Genomic DNA, 17629 nt, shown 5'->3' on the forward strand with positions numbered 1-17629 from the left:
ATGAAATCTATATACTTATAATAAATCTGTAGAGAGGTCAATTCTGTACATGAAATGTATTTTCAAAATAACTATCAGGGGGTGATAAGTGATCGATACTGATGCCAAAAATGCAATCAGTAAAATTTTTGTCTGTCTGTCTGTCTGTCTGTCTGTCTGTCTGTCTGTCTGTCTGTCTGTCTGTATGTTCCTTATAGAAACAAAAACTACTCGACGGATTTTAACGAAACTTGGTACAATTATTCTTCATACTCCTGGGCAGGTTATAGGATACTTAGGAATTCCCACGGGAACGGGAATTGGCGGGAAAATCCTTTTGTATGAAAAATTTAAACCGCTTAAGCTAGACGCTTGAAATTTGGCATGCAGGTACCTTAGTAAACTTAAAGCTTAACTACAACAGGATATTGCAAAATTCCCACGGGAACGGGAGTTAGCGTGAAAAAACATTTGTATAAAAAAATCTAAACCGCGTAAGATAGACGCTTGAAATTTGGCATGCAGGTACCTTAGTAAACTTAAAGCTTAGTTACAACAGGATATTGCAAAATTCCCACGGGAACGGGAGGTAGCGGGAAAAAAAATTGTATGAAAAAATCTGAACCGCGTAAGATAGATGAAGGGGGGGTAAAACGAGATCCACGCGTACGAAGACGCGGGCGGCCGCTAGTATTTTTTAAAGCAGTCAATATCGAATGCGTTTGACATAAACTCACACTACCTTGTAAATTAGACAGTAGATACTCACCATTTAAAACATGAACCACCACGCTCTTGGACTGGGCGTTGCTGGGGTTGCACTGGTACGTCCCCGAGTCCGAAGGCCTGGCCTGCTGGATGAGCAGGAACGAGGTGGTCGTCTCCCCCTTCTCTGTCACCACCGACACTCCCCCTCGGGGGGAATCGTAGCTTATTATCTGGGGGGAAAGGATTAGACTCAGTTACTCTAGAATTAGCTAACACAACTACTGGTTACACTTTATTTAATTCGGCATTTGGAAGTGATAACATCTTTACAAAAACTCTAAACATAGGGATAATACCCATGATAGAATATAATAGAATAGAAACACGTTTATTTTGCTGCCACATGGAAATACTTCCTACTTAAAACAAAAAGTCAACATTACAGTCATATTTTGTAACAAATGATTGATCAACCAGATGAATTCATGTGTGTTATTGATATTGTTGTTCAGTAACAATGCTTTAATTTATTTTCACTCTGGTATTTGTACTGTATTTCATCAAAAACTCAAAAACGTTTTACTATTCATTATTGACAAATTAATAGTAAGTTTTTGTTTTCATTACGTATTTAGGCTAAAATTGCTAAGGTAAATTATTTTAAGTTGAACAAAGTTTAATGTGAATTTGATGACATAATTACTTCGAGTTGTTTAATTAAAGGCAGAATATTCAATAATTACACCGATAACTTATTCAGGTGTTTCATTAATTACAGTTTCGGCCACAACTTTCTCATCGAATTGTAATTAGTTGGTTTGAATTTCATTTAAAGTTCTTGTTACAGTAACGAGTTTTACTGTTATTCATTTTGTTTTACGTACGATTATATTTGTAATTTATATTCAATTTATACCCAAGTGGAGTATTTCAAATCACTAGAGTCAAAACTAGCTACTTCCTGCGGTTTCTTCCGCCCTAAAAGGTAGCCTGTCACTCTTTCCAGTGGAAAAATCATCAAAAGCCAATAGTAATTAATAGGGTCTTAGTTCATCCTAATAAGATCAATTTTCTTGGGACGCGTGAGACGTCCAGCCAAAAGGTGGACCGACGACACCATAACGGTATCAAGAAGGCACTGAATGCAGGATACTACCAACCGATCAACATAGAAATCATTGGGAGAGGCCTATGTTCAGCAGTAGACGTCCTATGGCTGAAATGATGATGATGATGAAGATCAGTTTTCTTACCGCATCGTTGTGATTCCAAAAAATATACGCTGGCGGTTCTGGTGAGTACAGAACCACGCATGTCAAGTTGATGGTGCTGCCCCGGTCTATGTAGAGATCCGGCCCACCAATAATTTCTGTTGTCGGTTCTGCAACAAATAAATTAATTTAGTTTCTGAAAATAATAACTTCTTTTAAAATGAAAATGTATTCTGGGGTATGATAGGTTTTAAACTATGACCGTAAGATATCTGGGGGCGTAGTGCGAGTTTTCACACTTAAAAATATGTGAAGATTTTAATTCTTGAAAGTTTCCGCTGGGGCCGCTGTATAATCCGTCCTACATTTAATGTCACTTTTTTACGCAGTCGATATCGAGTACGCCCCTTGATTAAATACCTAAGAGCCAAAGCACACGATTTGGAGCACCGCACCGCAAATATTTGGACGTATCGCGCGACGCGGCGCCGCATTGCTCGTGTGCTCGCCACAGATATTTACCTATATGTAGGGGTTCGGTCCAACCAACGCGTGCAGCTTGAAATTAATAGGATCGCCATCGCCATCGCCATCGCTTACGCAGGATCACTTAAGAAGGCTGCACGCGTTGCGTTGGTTTGGCTGAACTTTAAGACGACGCAGCGACACCGCTCCGGCGTCGAACCGCCGCCGCATCGCATCTTGCGCTTTGGCTCTCAGTAAGAGTGGAATAGACAGATATCAACTTTCGTTTTGAGGTTGACATTGAAGTTTTGTATGATTCAATTCCAATATTTCCATAAAAATATTCCTACATCGATTCAATGGAGTTTTAGTTCTATCTAAGCTTTTTTATTTGGAACGTGACCAAAATACGTATTTTGTTTCTATCAAATAAGTTCAGAAAAAATGCCTGTTATAGACAATCACAACATTATTTAGTTTATACGAGTATTAAGACTAGAATCTTTTGGATACACATCTGCTCCGCAAGTCTATATTTTTTTTTAAACAGTTGTATTTTTATTTAACTTAAAGCTAACCCGCTATTCACAAAGTAATGGACAAAGCCACATTCAATTGCAGTCTATCAAATCTCATCATTGTCTTTTTGCCTTTATTCATAGACACATTCAATATCAGTATTGTCTTCACCGTCAACCCAAAAGGTGTCCCAAATTGAACGTGTTACGACACAAATTCGTCCGCATTAAAATTCCATGGCGGTCTCAACCCTAGTTCGCGTTAAGTTCGTTAACTCGCAATGTTTTCGATCGTCATGTTTGAGCAAGTCGACTCATTAAGTGCGGCATTAGAAGCACGCACGCGGGTTATGAGCGCGGTGGAAACAAAAACGTAACATTTAGACTTTAGAGAAGTACTGCTGCTTGTTTAAACTCTAGATGATACGTTGAACTCTGTGTTTACTAAAGTACAGCATCAGTACATTATGTCGCAAAATAGAACATATTTTGACTAGTTAAGGTATACTGCCGTCGTCTGTACATGGAATTGTTGACAGCCAGCATTTGTGAAATGTTAAATGTAGAGGTGTTTGGTTGCTAGAACTCGATTCTTTGTAATTACCGTAGAGCCAAATCAGTGCGCCCAAACCCGTGATTGAAGGAATAACTGAAGAAAAAGCTTATTCAATTGCCTGCAATACTAATTTATTGATCTTCTTGATAAAAACATCTCTAACTACAAGCAAACTAACAACAAAGAGGTTAAGGTATACCTTCAAAGTGAAGTAAAATTGAGATCAGTAGAATATGAATAAATAATTCTTATTTTCTGATACTTAATTGAAACAGAGTATATTCGTATGTCAAAACTTACGAGTTGCGAGTAGGCATTTATCGGTATAGGAGACATAGAGAAATTAGTTAATTTATATTGTAGAATGTTTTGTAATTCGTCTACTAAGCTAACATTTACTGAGTTTAATTAATTGAGAACTGTATTTTTAGAACAACCAAACACTAAAGTATTATATAAAGCGTCCCAACTCATTCAGTATGACGGAATCTGAAAGTGATACTAAACGTTTAATGAAAGTTTAAACGTCAAGTACCAAAATAAACCGGCTCGAACTGGTCTGAAAGTGGATTGTGATGTTTTGTTTGTCTACCCACTTCATTCATACTGTAAGCGCTGGGTTGAAATTTGTATGGAGAGGTTTTAAAATATTTGAAGTTGAAAATTTCATCTGGATTTTGAGTGGCGTGAATTAGTTTAGGGTTTTAAATAGGAATTATATATATTTATAAAAGCGAAAGGTCACTGATTGACTGACTCACTCATCACGATATCTCAGAAACTACAAGTGCCTAGCTAGTCTCAAATTTTTCATTGAGGTTACTTTTAGAACGTAGGTGCTCACTAAGAACGGATTATTCTAAGAGGGTAAAACGGGATCAACGCGGACGAAGTCGCGGGCGGCCGCTAGTCAATATATAAATAAAAGTATACTTACCAACAACATTCAAATGTATAAAGTGGCTCATATGAGGGGTCGTGGAGATCTGACACTCGTAGATCCCCGAGTCCCTGTGCTGGGGATATTTTATCTGAAACAAAAGCACTCAATGAAAATCCGGCACAATCAGCGTCAAATGGTTCGTGACACCCAAACCATAGTAATAGTATAATAATGAGACTACTACCAGAGTAAATACAAATGAGTAGGTCATCTTCACTGACAAAATTTAGCGTGGATTAGCGGGGTGTTGCGACGAATTTTGTCAGTGTGTGCGTGTCCGCCGCATACGTATTGGCGCGCTCACATACAAACCACGCTCGGTGCGTTTCCATGAAGATGCCCTACTCATTTGTATTTACTCTGCTACTACAGAATGGACATCGGACACTCCTGCCTCCCACTGAATACGCCATCACCCGCTGTCAGATACCTACCTCAAAGTTACCGAGTGGTATGTGATCTAAATTTATCTTACGTTAAGATACAATGTACGTATGTCGTGTGATATTCCGCCGCGTTCCCTTTAGACGTGATTAGCAAAGGTTAAACAGGATAGAAATATCATAAATTAATAAGATTTTTATGTATTTGACATTTTGAGCTTTTGACATGCGCCTAAACCGTGCAACGCTAAGCCTAGCATGTCATATCTCGCTCATACAAGCATGGTACGCGTTCACCTGCACGAGCCTACGACTGTGTGCTTAGAACACGTTTGTTTGCACATACATATTGTCGTGAGTTCGAATCAGAAATGAGGAGATCCGTAAACGAACTAAAGCCGCTGACATAGCCCGACGGATTAGCAAGCTGTAGTGGCAATGGGCAGGGCACATAGTACGCAGAACTGATGGCCGATGGGGCAGCAAGGTTCTGGAATGGAGGCCGCGTACCGGAAAACGCAGCGTGGGACGTCCACCCACAAGGTTGATCGACGACATCATAAAGGTAGCAGGAAAGCGCTGGACGCAGGCTGCTATCAATCGATCAACATGGAAAGCAATGGGGGAGGCCTATGGCTGAAATGATGATGATGATGATGATTGTCGTGAGTGTCCGAGATGTGCCCGCTGGCCAAAAAGACACGACCTTATTCCAATTGTAACAAAGATGTGTTGCGAACTTTTTGGCCACTTGTGTAGGTGTCACGATTGAAACAAAGGTACTCATCGAAGAGCCGGTACGTACTCGACAAGATTAAATCTAATGCGAAGGGCAATTTTCCAGTCTGGCTGACGCGAGAAAAAATATGTTTATCAAATTCTGAAGCACTCTCTAGGTACTATTCGACGTAATTCACAGTTCAAGGGTATTATGAATTGCTCTAACATTTTTCGGTAATGGGTTGATTCTTTAAACAGACTGGCAGACGAGGCTTGTGATTTATTAGATAAATACTCTTTTTAATATTACAGAATAAAATTTGATACCTACGTTTAATAACCCATTAGAATGCAAATTGCCATTGTTAGTCTCCTTTTATAATAGACTGATGATTGCACAGAAATTACTAGGAACACTAAACATGCTCTATAAAAGGAGAGTTTGAATATTTTGATGGCAAAAAATGCGGAGCGATAACAAAGTTTTTTTTATAAATTATATCTATAAGTAAATTCAAATTAAAACTGAACGAATACCAAACGTTGAAATAAAACAATAACATCTGACTGAACCACTAATTTACATTAGGCCTCCAGCCAACCTTGTGACAATATTCGTCGAGTGATTTCGAGTACAATAACAGATTTAGCATGTCATTGACATTCATTTGAACAATTAGTCCATCGGAGCACTGAGATAGGACTGAATTATTTGCTACGACCTTAAAGATAACATCATTGTTTAAAGGTACCTAAAGAAAATGGATGCAGTGATACTTCTTGCTTAATACATTGTGTTATTTTTGTAGTTGATCAAACAAAAAGGGTTGATTCGACTTTTCAAATACAACTACTTTTCCCACAGGACCAATATCAAATTCTAAAAAAAAAGTTCCCATATGAAATGACTGCCGATGACAATTTGTAGGGAAATACATTTTTTTTTTAATTTTGGAACTTAACCCCTTGGGGAAAGTTGTTGCATTTCAGCAGTACAATCAATCCTTTTTGTTATCAGTTGCCAAGGCAAGCTTTCCCAGATATTTTTCAAACACCAAGAGAGTTTCTTCTGTCTGTGTCTGTCGCACCAGTATCACTTTGAGAGAGATGGATCAGAAAACAGCGTCAGGAAGTAGGTAGCTGCGTCGATCCATGCCCGCGAAATGTTGGGCTATAATTAACTTTTAAAAAAAATAAAACCGACTTCAAATGCGTGAACACAAAAAAAACTAAAAATTGCGTATAAAAAAGTTCATCCCCAATTTTCCACCCTTGGGGGTGAAATATTTTCTTCAAATTCGCATGAAACCACCCTTTTGATAATACCTATTCAACAAAAAAATAATCGTTCAAATTGATTTATAATCGGCGGAGATATTGCGTATAAAAAAGTTCATCCCCAATTTTCCACCCTTGGGGGTTGTTTTTTCTATTATTAAATTTAAATGGGACCACCCTTGAGGTATTACCTATACGCCGAAAAAAGATTTGTTCAAATCGGTTCATAATTGGCGGAGTTATCGCGTAACAAACATAGAAAAAAAAAAAAAAAAACATACGGGTCGAATTGAGAACCTCCTCCTTTTTTTTGAAGTCGGTTGAAAAGTTCATCCCCAATTTTCCACCCTTGGGGGTTGTTTTTTCTATTATTAAATTTAAATGGGACCACCCTTGAGATATTACCTATACGCCGAAAAAAGATTTGTTCAAATCGGTTCATAATTGGCGGAGTTATCGCGTAACAAACATAGAAAAAAAAAAAAAAAACATACGGGTCGAATTGAGAACCTCCTCCTTTTTTGAAGTCGGTTGAAAAGGGGTTGGAGTACTACTTGTAGTATTTCTTGCGTACTATTTTTATTGTGAAATGTACTTAGTTATATGAGGCCTTATTCTACGCGCTTTTATAGTTCCAATTTCCAGAGAGACTAAATAGACTAAGACTAAATCTACTCAGATATTTTCCAGTATACGAACACTGTGATATGCCTAATTAAATATATTTGAATGCTTTCATTAATTTCATGAATCATTTCAAGCTATTTAAATGTTACAGACAGCGTTTAGTACTCAATGTTAGTTTAGTATTCTACGTTCGAACTTTCAATATTAACGTCAAATGTAATTAAAGCGCTAGGTACTCGTACTAGCTAAAAGCTTTTAAAGTTTATATTAGTTTGTTATGGGTATTTGCTTTCCTTTTATAAGCTTTTTAGCTCTCTCTTTTTGATTCTTGCAACATCAATCATTATGATTAGATTAGACCTAAAGTACTTGCAATAAAATCATCACTGTATAAGGTCATCCAACAAAATAAAGTGCAAACTTGCTTGCTATTTGAAATTAAAATTCAGTAAAAATAGTCGTCACGTGTGAAATAGATTGCTAGAATGTACGTGTTGTGCGACAGACATTCCTTTTGTTAATCGCATCGTAAACTACAATGTGATATAAATGGTGTGTGGCTTTTCTTACATACCTATGAAGCGAGTGATAAAGGCCTATGTAAACAACGGCAGAAGGTTCATCATTAAACCTACAATATAAGAAAAAGCCCGTAAGATAGACAATCTAAACCTCTCCCTTGTTTTGTCACCTGTCATCCGCTTTGCACTGGAGGGAAGTCAAAACTTGACTACGAACTTCTCCTATCTTTTTCTAATTAATTTCAGGTCCAATGACAGTTTAACCTTCCTCGGGATAAACTTGACTTCCACTAATTGGGTTTTTAATATCAGTCAATCTGTAGATCCTGGCTACACAGGAGTTGCAGCGGTGGGAACGAGAGGTGGGAATAGCCTTGAGTACTAGTGTCCTCTACTTAATGGCAGTGGGCGGGGCACATAGCTCGTAGAGCTGATGGCCGCTGGGGCAGGAAAGTTCTTGAGTGGCGACCACGAACCGGAAGACGTAGCGTGGGCAGGCCTCCCATTAGGTGGACCGACGATCTGGTGAAGGTCGCGGGAGGTGCCTGGATGCGAGCGACGCAGGACCGGTCTTTGTGGAAATCCTTGGGGGAAGCCTTTGTCCAGCAGTGGACGTCTTTCGGCTGAAACTAACGAACGAACTAGTGTCTTCCCTTACCTGTAAAGTCCAGTCCTCCGAGTGGGGCAGGTGTATCGCTCTGAAGCGCTGGTCACTCGTGTAGGTGTACCGGCCCACCGTCAGCAGGTGGATGTCCCGGTGCCTCACCCAGGACACTTGCATGTTTATCTGTGACAAAGAAGATGGTTTTTGAATACAAATAAATAAAGTACAATTTACAATCCATCGAATCTCACTTGCATGTTTATCTGTGACAAAAAAAAATTTTTGAATACTAATAAGTTATAGGACATTTTACACTGAGCCATCGAATCTCTGATCTCGGATGGATAAACATTATTTAACATTTTTTCTAGTAATCCGGTCGGTACCATCAAAACCAGTATGCTTAACATGAGTTATTAATTTTAATCGCTAGCGTCTGGGTAAAAAGTGACACTAAATGTATGACACATTTTATAGCGCCCCTAGCAGTTACTTTCAATAACTAAAATCGTCATTAGATTTTGACGTACCCCCTAGTGATTAAGGACGTTTACTTATAGTCATCGTAAAGCTACAGTAATAAGAAATAGCGTGCATTATCACAATGAAATCTCCAATTAAAAACTTTAACCATTTATGTCCTATCTACATAAAAGCATTTACCTAATAGCTTCGACCTAAAGTTCTGTCTTTATTGAAAAGATAACATCTATTGAAAATTATGTAAAGGAAAACACTTTGTACATCAAATAAGATACTATAGGACATTAAATTTTATTTAGTTGTACGTAAAGGTTCGGCCAAACCAACGCCTGCAGCCTGCGTGTTCGATGGCGATGGCGATTAGTAGAAATCATTAGGATGCATGCGTTGGTTTGGCCGAACTTAAATAGGTGTGCTTTTGCTAGAACAAATTAATATTAGTGTCTTATGCTGACGACTGTACAATAAAAACAAACAAATTATCAAACTGTCTGCAATTTCTCAGAACATTTACCAGCATTGACTAACTAAACTATATAGTTTTCTGCAGGCTTTAAACTTGTCAATGTTTGTCCGTCGCTAAATTAATTCCTCACAAACAAATCTCGTAACTAAATGTAATTTTCGGCATTAAATTTATTACTCGAATTCAATCAAAACTTTCTGCGATTGTCGTTCTGAAACGTAAATTTTGAATATTTATTATGGGTTTATTTTGCTGAAACAGCTGAACAAAATTTTAAGCTTAATGACATTTTCAGAAATAATTTTAAAGGTAAATCTTAAACTATTACTTAAATTATTCTATTTGACTTTCGCGGGAAGTACCTGGATGCAAGCGGCGCAGGACCGGTCTTTGTGGAAATCCTTGGGGGAGGCCTTTGTCCAGCAGTGGACGGGTCATTCCATGACAAATGTTACCGAGGGTGAAAAACTAAATATGTTCTTTTCGCATTAAATCTGATGAATTTTGAAAGTAAACATTCCAAATTATAATGTGCAACAAAAAAAATCTGAAAGAAACAAGTAATTTTTAAGTTATTAGTCTTCAAAGTCTATACTTAAGTCAACTGTCTGAATGATCATTTTCTCTCTAATTATTGTTAATACGATTTAAAAAAACCTATCAATCTGTGAAACGTTTTGCCACTACATGATTCGAGGGTATTTATCATAGTATTGGTAGATAGCGTCATAGTCCCAAAAAAATGGATAATCATCAAGTTTTAAGTGTGTTTTCTTGTTACTTCGGCGATGTAACACCCGAAACAGAAAAACAGGTATTTGTTTTATTATTGTACCTTACACATGGATTAGGGTAACAATATTTGGTAAAAGTAAGGTCATGGTAGTAATGATTTCAAATACTAACTAATATCTGAGCATGATACTAATTTAGTATGTTTCTTTCTTGATTAAAAACTGTAACACCCGAAACGTTTCGGGTATTACATTTTTATTTATATGTCGATAATGTGTGTATATTGCTTGGAGAAGTGAAAAAGTATTACTGTGAGGGTCCTTTGACCTCCCACTAGCGCTGGCATCGGAAAAGGAGTCATATTTCTCAATTTAAGACTTTTTTGAAATGTCGACTTAACACTAAAATTAAGGTATTGCTAAAAAGTGTCGATGTTTGACATTTCCAATAAATATCGTAATTAGAAATTAAAGTAATGCTATTTCAAGCCAAAAACAATAGAAAAAGCTATATTCTGAGGAAAAATTAAACTTGAACTTTGTATATTTTTTAAAAAAAGCTGCTTCGTAATTTCAAACCAGAATTCGCTCTATTTGTGTTTATTTGTTGTACTCCTTATTTTGTAGTACCTAGAGACTAATAAAACACCGATTTTATCGATAAAACGAGTTGAATTTTCGTACTCGTAACACCCGAAACAGAACCATTGTAACACCCGAAACAAAGAAAAAATTTATAAAAAAATAGTAAAACGTTTTATTTAACAGTGATTGTATGTTACATGGTTTGTAAATGTCATACTTTAGAAGTCCTGTAAGTTTTAGGTATGATTCCTTAAGAAAATTCGCTAAATTTCGAGTAAATGCAGCAACAGTCAGAACATAGAGGCAAAATCTCGTAACGCCCGAAACGCACACTTTTCGACTCATATTTTCGTTATCCTACATTCTAAGCTGTACAAACTTTATTATTAAGATAAAACAACTAAAAACGGACAGATTAAGGCACTAACATTATTAAAATACTATTTCAAAATACATGAAATTGTTGAATATGTGTGTACGAACGTAACACCCGAAACGATGGAATGACCCGGACGTCTTTCGGCTGAAACGAACGAACGAACGATTTGACTTTCATCTTATGTTATCTATGTTTTTCTATTAGAAAAACCGCATGAAAATCTGTTCAGTAGTAGGTATGCTTATCGCGAATAGATAGACAGATGTAGCGGAGGTCTTAGCTTTATAATACTAGCATGTTTAAGTTTCTTTGAAACCCTTAGGCTAAGTTACACCACCTAACTTTGACCGTAACTATAACGATAACCGGTGTTTATTGTATAGAGCTTGACAGATTTTAGACGTTCGTGCAATCCAGCCTTACAGTAGGTACTTTTTGCGAAAAATAGGAAATCACCCTTTAGTATAAGGATGAAAGGTTTTTTTTTTCATATTAATCTATCCGTATTATGTTTACCGTAGCTAATTAAAACTAATATCAAAGGCGACGGGTAATAACAGCATTGGTTCATTAACGGAGCATTACAGGAGGCTAATAGAAAACCTGACGCTGGTTCTCAAGCTGTTGTGGGAATGACGCTACTTATTCGAACTCGATAAGTCAAATAAATTGAAGTCCAAAGTCACTGCGAAAATTAAAACACATGGCATATCTGCCTACAATGGCAGGCTATTTATGTAAAACTAGATTTCTTGAATTGAATTTTGTGTCACAGAAAAACTTTATCGCCCGCGTCCCTGTTTCAAAAACCGGGACAAAAACTATCCTATGTCCTTTACCTGGACTCAAACTATCTCTATGCAAACATCAAAATCGGTTCAGTGGTTTAGACGTGAAAGCAAGACAGACAGACAGAGTTACTTTCGCATTTATAAGATTAGTATAGATAAGTCAAATAGTTCTGTTTACACTGTTTTCTTACACATTGCGTTAATAATAATGGTGTCACTTTTATTTGTTCTGTTATAAATGGGCACAAATATTTTCAAAGTCTCGTATAAATTAATTCAGTCAAGTGTATGTAGCGGTAATAAATTTGCTTTCTTAAGTATCCGTAGTCATTACTAATATCTTCACATTATTAAGGAAATCATACAAGATTTCAATGTTGAGAACCTCTGGCGGGTATCCCTAATGGCGTGTTTGTTGTACAGTCGTCAGCAAATCAGGCTACATTTTTGTAGCAAAATAGCATCTATTACAATGACGTAATTCGCCTCAGTGTGCTCGATGTACCGTTGTCTGTACACCACTCCAAAGTTAGCAGTTTCAAAGCTTTGTCATCCATTGTACGATGTAATTTCAATGTAAATACTTTGGTCTGCATCTACCACAATTTTAAAATACAATGTGACATTTGACCCACATTTTTGATCTACAATGACACGTTTTTAGAATACTCGTAGGTATATTTGATGTAATCACTAGTAGGAAGTATAATATTCCAATTCAAATACGAATAGAACTTTCAGATGGAATATAATGAGTAATTAAGCCGCAAACATCAAAACAAGTAAAATATATTTCGCTTACTCCGCCGCCACAAAGTTAGGTTACAAGGCTACCTACTTAAAATTTTGGTTAATTTTGTTATTCGAAATGTCGTTGCTAAGCGAATAAAAATCTCATTATTTGCCTAAAGTACTTCAGAAAAAAGCTCTGAATAAATTTGGATTACTTTTCTTTATAGAAAAAACTTTTTAAGGTAAAGAAACCTAACCCAAATTAAGTTTCAGATAAGCTTATCGGAAATTCCTTAACCGAGTGAAAGTCGATGCGCGAAAATATAGCCGAGTAGTTGGATAATCCTATTATGACGAAATAATCTCCCGCCCCATTTTCGGTCCCAAACATTTTAAGCCGAGTCCACCTATCCCTTTCTCAGAGCGGCCGAGTGAAAGAAACAGAGATACCTCGTTAGCCTGGCTTGTTATTTATGTGGAAGATGTGGCATCGCGGCCTAATGAGACTTTTATTTATAAAGTTGAGCTCACAATGGCGACTTTAAAGTTGCATTGTGCTATTGTTACGTTTCATTTTAAGCGTGGAGTTGCGGCGCAACGCACACTCCTATGTAAATTGGACAACGTGTTACGGTAAGGGGGACTCGTTAGGCGTTGTGTACGAAGCTTTACTTGCATAACGAAAGCGAGTGCTTACTTTCAGAGCTGGGGCGGTACTAACACAGCTCTGTAAATTAATTTGGCTCTTGACTTGAGTCACACACGGGCGTAACTTGAAGTAATCTTGTTGAGAGGAAGATTTTTCGTCGTTCGCGAAGCGGGTACGCCTGTTAAGACATTTACTCTCGCAATTCGGATGTAAGAACGCGTTTATATTTGGCTCGTTTTAGTATACCATCAAATCCAAAGTGGGTTGCAATGTCGTTTACATGAACGACCGACGGATATTGTGAGAAGGAAATAGTTACAACTTCGTCGGTTGTAATGTAATAGACTTATCCACATTTTCAAAAATATGTTTGACGTTGAAGAATTTCAAGCTAATTTAGCCTAGCGTTAAAAATAGAGTAGACAAATACTGTTAAGTAATGACAAAAAAATGTTATTTTAAACTTCACTTAGGAAAATGAAAACGAGTGATATAACAGCCTGCCTAAGATATTATTCTTTCGCCTTTGTGAACAGTGAGTATAATTAATCTTTTCATGAATTACGCGCTATATTAATCACATTAATCTGCTTTTAAGTAGATTAGGTAATAAATAGTTTTTAATTCCATTTTGGTTTGACGCAATACAAATATTTGAAACCAATTTTACGATAAAATAGTACTTTAATTTTGAAAATTTAATAATTCATTCTTGGCAAGGAAAACGGTCACGTTTTTCGATGCCTTCAAGTCGAGGTAGGGGCCAGTGCGGGGCGTTGGGCGCTGAGCGTCTACTGACTCTTACTTACGCTGAAGGTCTACTAGATTACTTATTAGGACTAAATTTCGGGGCGTCGGTCGCGGGCCGTACGCCGGGGAGGCGCCGGGCCGGATCGCGTTCTCGACCGATCCGGCCGGGGACATTAACGATCTACTGACTTTTACTCATCTACTTATCTATTTAAACTCACCGTTTTATTGCCTAAATTCTTGACCCGGCAGTTCAAATACGCAGTCTTGCCAAGGAGAGCGGTCACATTTTTCGACGCCATCAAGTCGAAGTAGGGGCCAGTGCGGGGCGTTGGGCGCTGAGCGTCTACTGGCTCTTACAGCTAAGCTCTACTAGATTTCTTATTAGGTCAAAATTTCTAAAAAGAACTCACCGTTTTATTGCCTAAATTCTTGACCCGGCAGTTCAGATACGCAGTCTTGCCGAGGAGAGCAGTCACGTTTTTCGACGCCATCAAGTCGAAGTAGGGGCCAGTACGAGGCATTTGGCGCTGAGCGTCAACTGGCTCTTACAGCTAAGGTCTACTAAATTTCTTATTAGGTCAAAATTAAAAAAAAAAACTCACCGTTTTATTGCCTAAATTCTTGACCCGGCAGTTCAAATACGCAGTCTTGCCAAGGAGAGCAGTCACGTTTTTCGACGCCATCAAGTCGAAGTAGGGGCCAGTGCGGGGCGTTGGTCGCGGGCCGTCCGCCGGGGCGGCGCCGGGCCGTATCGCGTTCTCGACCGATCCGGCCGAGGACACTTGGTCTACTGACTCTTACTCATCTACTTATTTATTTAAACTCACCGTTTTATTGCCTAAATTCTTGACTCGGCAGTTCAAATATGCAGTCTTGCCAAGGAGAGCGGTCACATTTTTCGACGCCATCAAGTCAAAGTAGGGGCCAGTGCGGGGCGTCGGTCGCGGGCTGTCCGCCGGGGCGGCGCCGGGCCGTATCGCGTTCTCGACCGATCCGGCCGGGGACGCTGTGGCTGACGCGTTCGTTGGCGTACCCTTGCCGAGCTCTCGTTGGGCTGATGACACTGTGGAAGAGAGACGAAGGTTAGTAAAGAAGAATGTTGTTTTAAAGCTTCAACCACACCAATGCGTGCAGATTGCCGGCGCGATCATAGGCCAATGACAGGTCGCGACCGATGACAGGTCACGCGACCTGGCCTATGATCGCGTTAAGGTTCGGCCAAACCAACGCGATGAACCGGCGTGCAGCGATGGCGATCAATGCATTTATGTCTGGTCGCCATCGCTGCACGCCGGCTGATCGCGGTGTGATCGCGTTGGTTTGGCCGAACCCTTAGTGATGGCGATCTGCACGCGTTGGTGTGGTTGAAGCTTTAGATTTTATGGTATAACTAAAGCTTAGGTAGTTTAGGTACACACATCTTTTTGCAGAATAGGGTTTTGTACAAGATGCAATAGTGTTAAAGAGCCGTTGTTTTTAATACTCTGTAGTTTTTAACCGACTTCAACAAAAGGAGGAGGTTGTTTTAATTTTGGCCAAACCATTATGTACGTACGAGTTACATAAGGTGTTTATTAGTTAGTGTTAGACTAATATAACGGATCCTATTGCAGCTTTTTTGTCAGATTTTGAACAAAAAGCAATTGGAGCTTTTGGAGTTTAGTGTCACTAAAAATCGTCAGTGCAAGTTGCTCTTCTAGGTATTTGACAGGATAATAACACGAAGGAAATAAGTTGGAAACAAATTTTCCCAAGTTTCAAGAGGTAAGGAAGTTACATTTATTCATGGCTCGCATGGAACTGCTGCAGAAGTTTTCTTCCTGGTGAAACTTATCTACGATGGTGCAGTGGGTGATAAATATTATTTGCATGCACGTAATCTTGGGTTTTATTTTCAACGAGTAAAGATTTAAAAGCTATTGTTGTTTTTTCAGACCGAAAGAGCGTCTATAAGCTAATTAATTTGTTGAAAAAAGACACAATACTTACTTTCTTTGGTTATTAGAACAGTTCTCAGACTGATTTGATTTTTATCAAAAGGTTAGTTTATTATAAGTTACTGTTTGTTTGCTCTCTATGAAAATAAATCTCATGTATTACCAAAGTTGCTCTACTTCTTTGAAACAGTATTTTATTTCGATTCCAATCGAATGATAAAAGTCACCCTTAAGATTGCGTGGGTGCTCCCACTTTATCTGTGATTGTAATAATTTATCTACATGTGCTTTTAGTCTATATTATATTGTTTCAATCGTCTGAACCTTTTTAGTTACCCTTAAAGTTATATGGAGATGGAAAATTCGGCCATTAATAATTTAGTAAGGAGAAGGTTTGAAATAAAAACCTTTCGTTAAGTAACGATGAAGATGCTAGAGGGTTCATTTACAAATAAAATTGAATAAGTGTTTCGCCTCATTATAGTCAGGTATGCGATTGATTTAGTACCTCAACTGTGATTGATTCAGACAGACAGAATGTCTGAAAATTGAGGTAAAAGAAGTCAAGTCTTGGCTTTAGTGTATAGTACCTAATTCTAATATTATAGGTAACTATTTACTTTTAAGAAAATACTTTTCTCCAAGTAAATTATCCAAATAATTTTTAATGGATGGAAGTTCCTTATAACGCAAATGTTTTATCACTATAAATTAATCTCGCATTATAAGTGTCAAAGCGTGTCGGTCGGATAGCCTTGAGGCACCCACTACATCACAATTGAGTCCCTCCGGAATTGTGCCAATTGGGACTTAAGAACCTGTCAAGATATGTCAAACCTAACTCTATTGTCATTGTTCCGCTAAAATTTAACCCAGTAGTGACCTCCCAGATTAGCGCATTAGGCTATGTTCACATGTAACGCGCGTTAACGCAGGTCAACGCGGAATTTAATTTATAAAAAGTTCATATGACAAGCGCTAACGCGCTTTGCGAGGAGATCGTCAGTCTTTTTCGATAGAGCTTAGAAAATGGACGTGGATGAAGCTATTACGATGGATGTGCGCGCTCATCTGAACAGTCAATGGACGTTACATACTTAGCTCTCGCGTTGACACGCGCTGGGACAGCTAAGTATGTATGTGAATCGCCTGCGTCTAGACTTTTTCTCTGAGCGCCGCGTCAGCGCTCGTTGACGTGCGTTAACGCACGCTCATGATATGTGATCGGTTGTATGTAAATACTACGATGTCAGGTCGCGCGATTAGAAAACGCGCGTTAAAATTTTGTCATCAGAACATAGCCTTATTATTCTAGTTTACTCGCTCGGCAACTCGGAACCAATCACGTGTAAGCGTGGTCCAATTTTCAGTCATGACGTCATAATGGCTGTAAAGGGTAAATTACGAGATTTAATGTTATAGACTCTGTGTCAAGTTTTTATAGGTTTATTGTGTGTATTCTATTCATTTTAGTTCTACTAAATTGTGGCAGGTTAATCAAAATATAGCTACAATTGTAAGGCAACAGTGCTATTATTAATACTATTGTTCGCGTTCGAGAATAATAATCATAAGAGGTAAATCATCAACCAATACGTAGGTAAACA

At 38.2% G+C, this 17629-nt stretch overlaps 1 protein-coding gene across 2 annotated transcripts in view; it reads right to left on the bottom strand.

The window, feature by feature from the left end:
* Nucleotides 1-17629, bottom strand: part of LOC114364635 (uncharacterized) — a 113844-nt gene that overhangs the window by 4380 nt on the left and 91835 nt on the right. For both annotated transcript variants that reach the window (XM_028320861.1, XM_028320860.1), the window contains exons 3-7: nt 14913-15148; nt 8568-8696; nt 4375-4468; nt 1941-2068; nt 749-917 (exon numbers count right to left, since the gene is read on the bottom strand). In XM_028320861.1, coding sequence (XP_028176662.1) covers nt 749-917; nt 1941-2068; nt 4375-4468; nt 8568-8696; nt 14913-15148 — 756 coding nt within the window. The remainder of the gene's footprint in view (nt 1-748; nt 918-1940; nt 2069-4374; nt 4469-8567; nt 8697-14912; nt 15149-17629) is intronic.

This window comes from Ostrinia furnacalis, unplaced genomic scaffold (assembly GCF_004193835.3).
Source record: "Ostrinia furnacalis isolate ACB-3 unplaced genomic scaffold, ASM419383v2 OfSCF7454, whole genome shotgun sequence".
Lineage (NCBI taxonomy): Eukaryota > Metazoa > Arthropoda > Insecta > Lepidoptera > Crambidae > Ostrinia > Ostrinia furnacalis.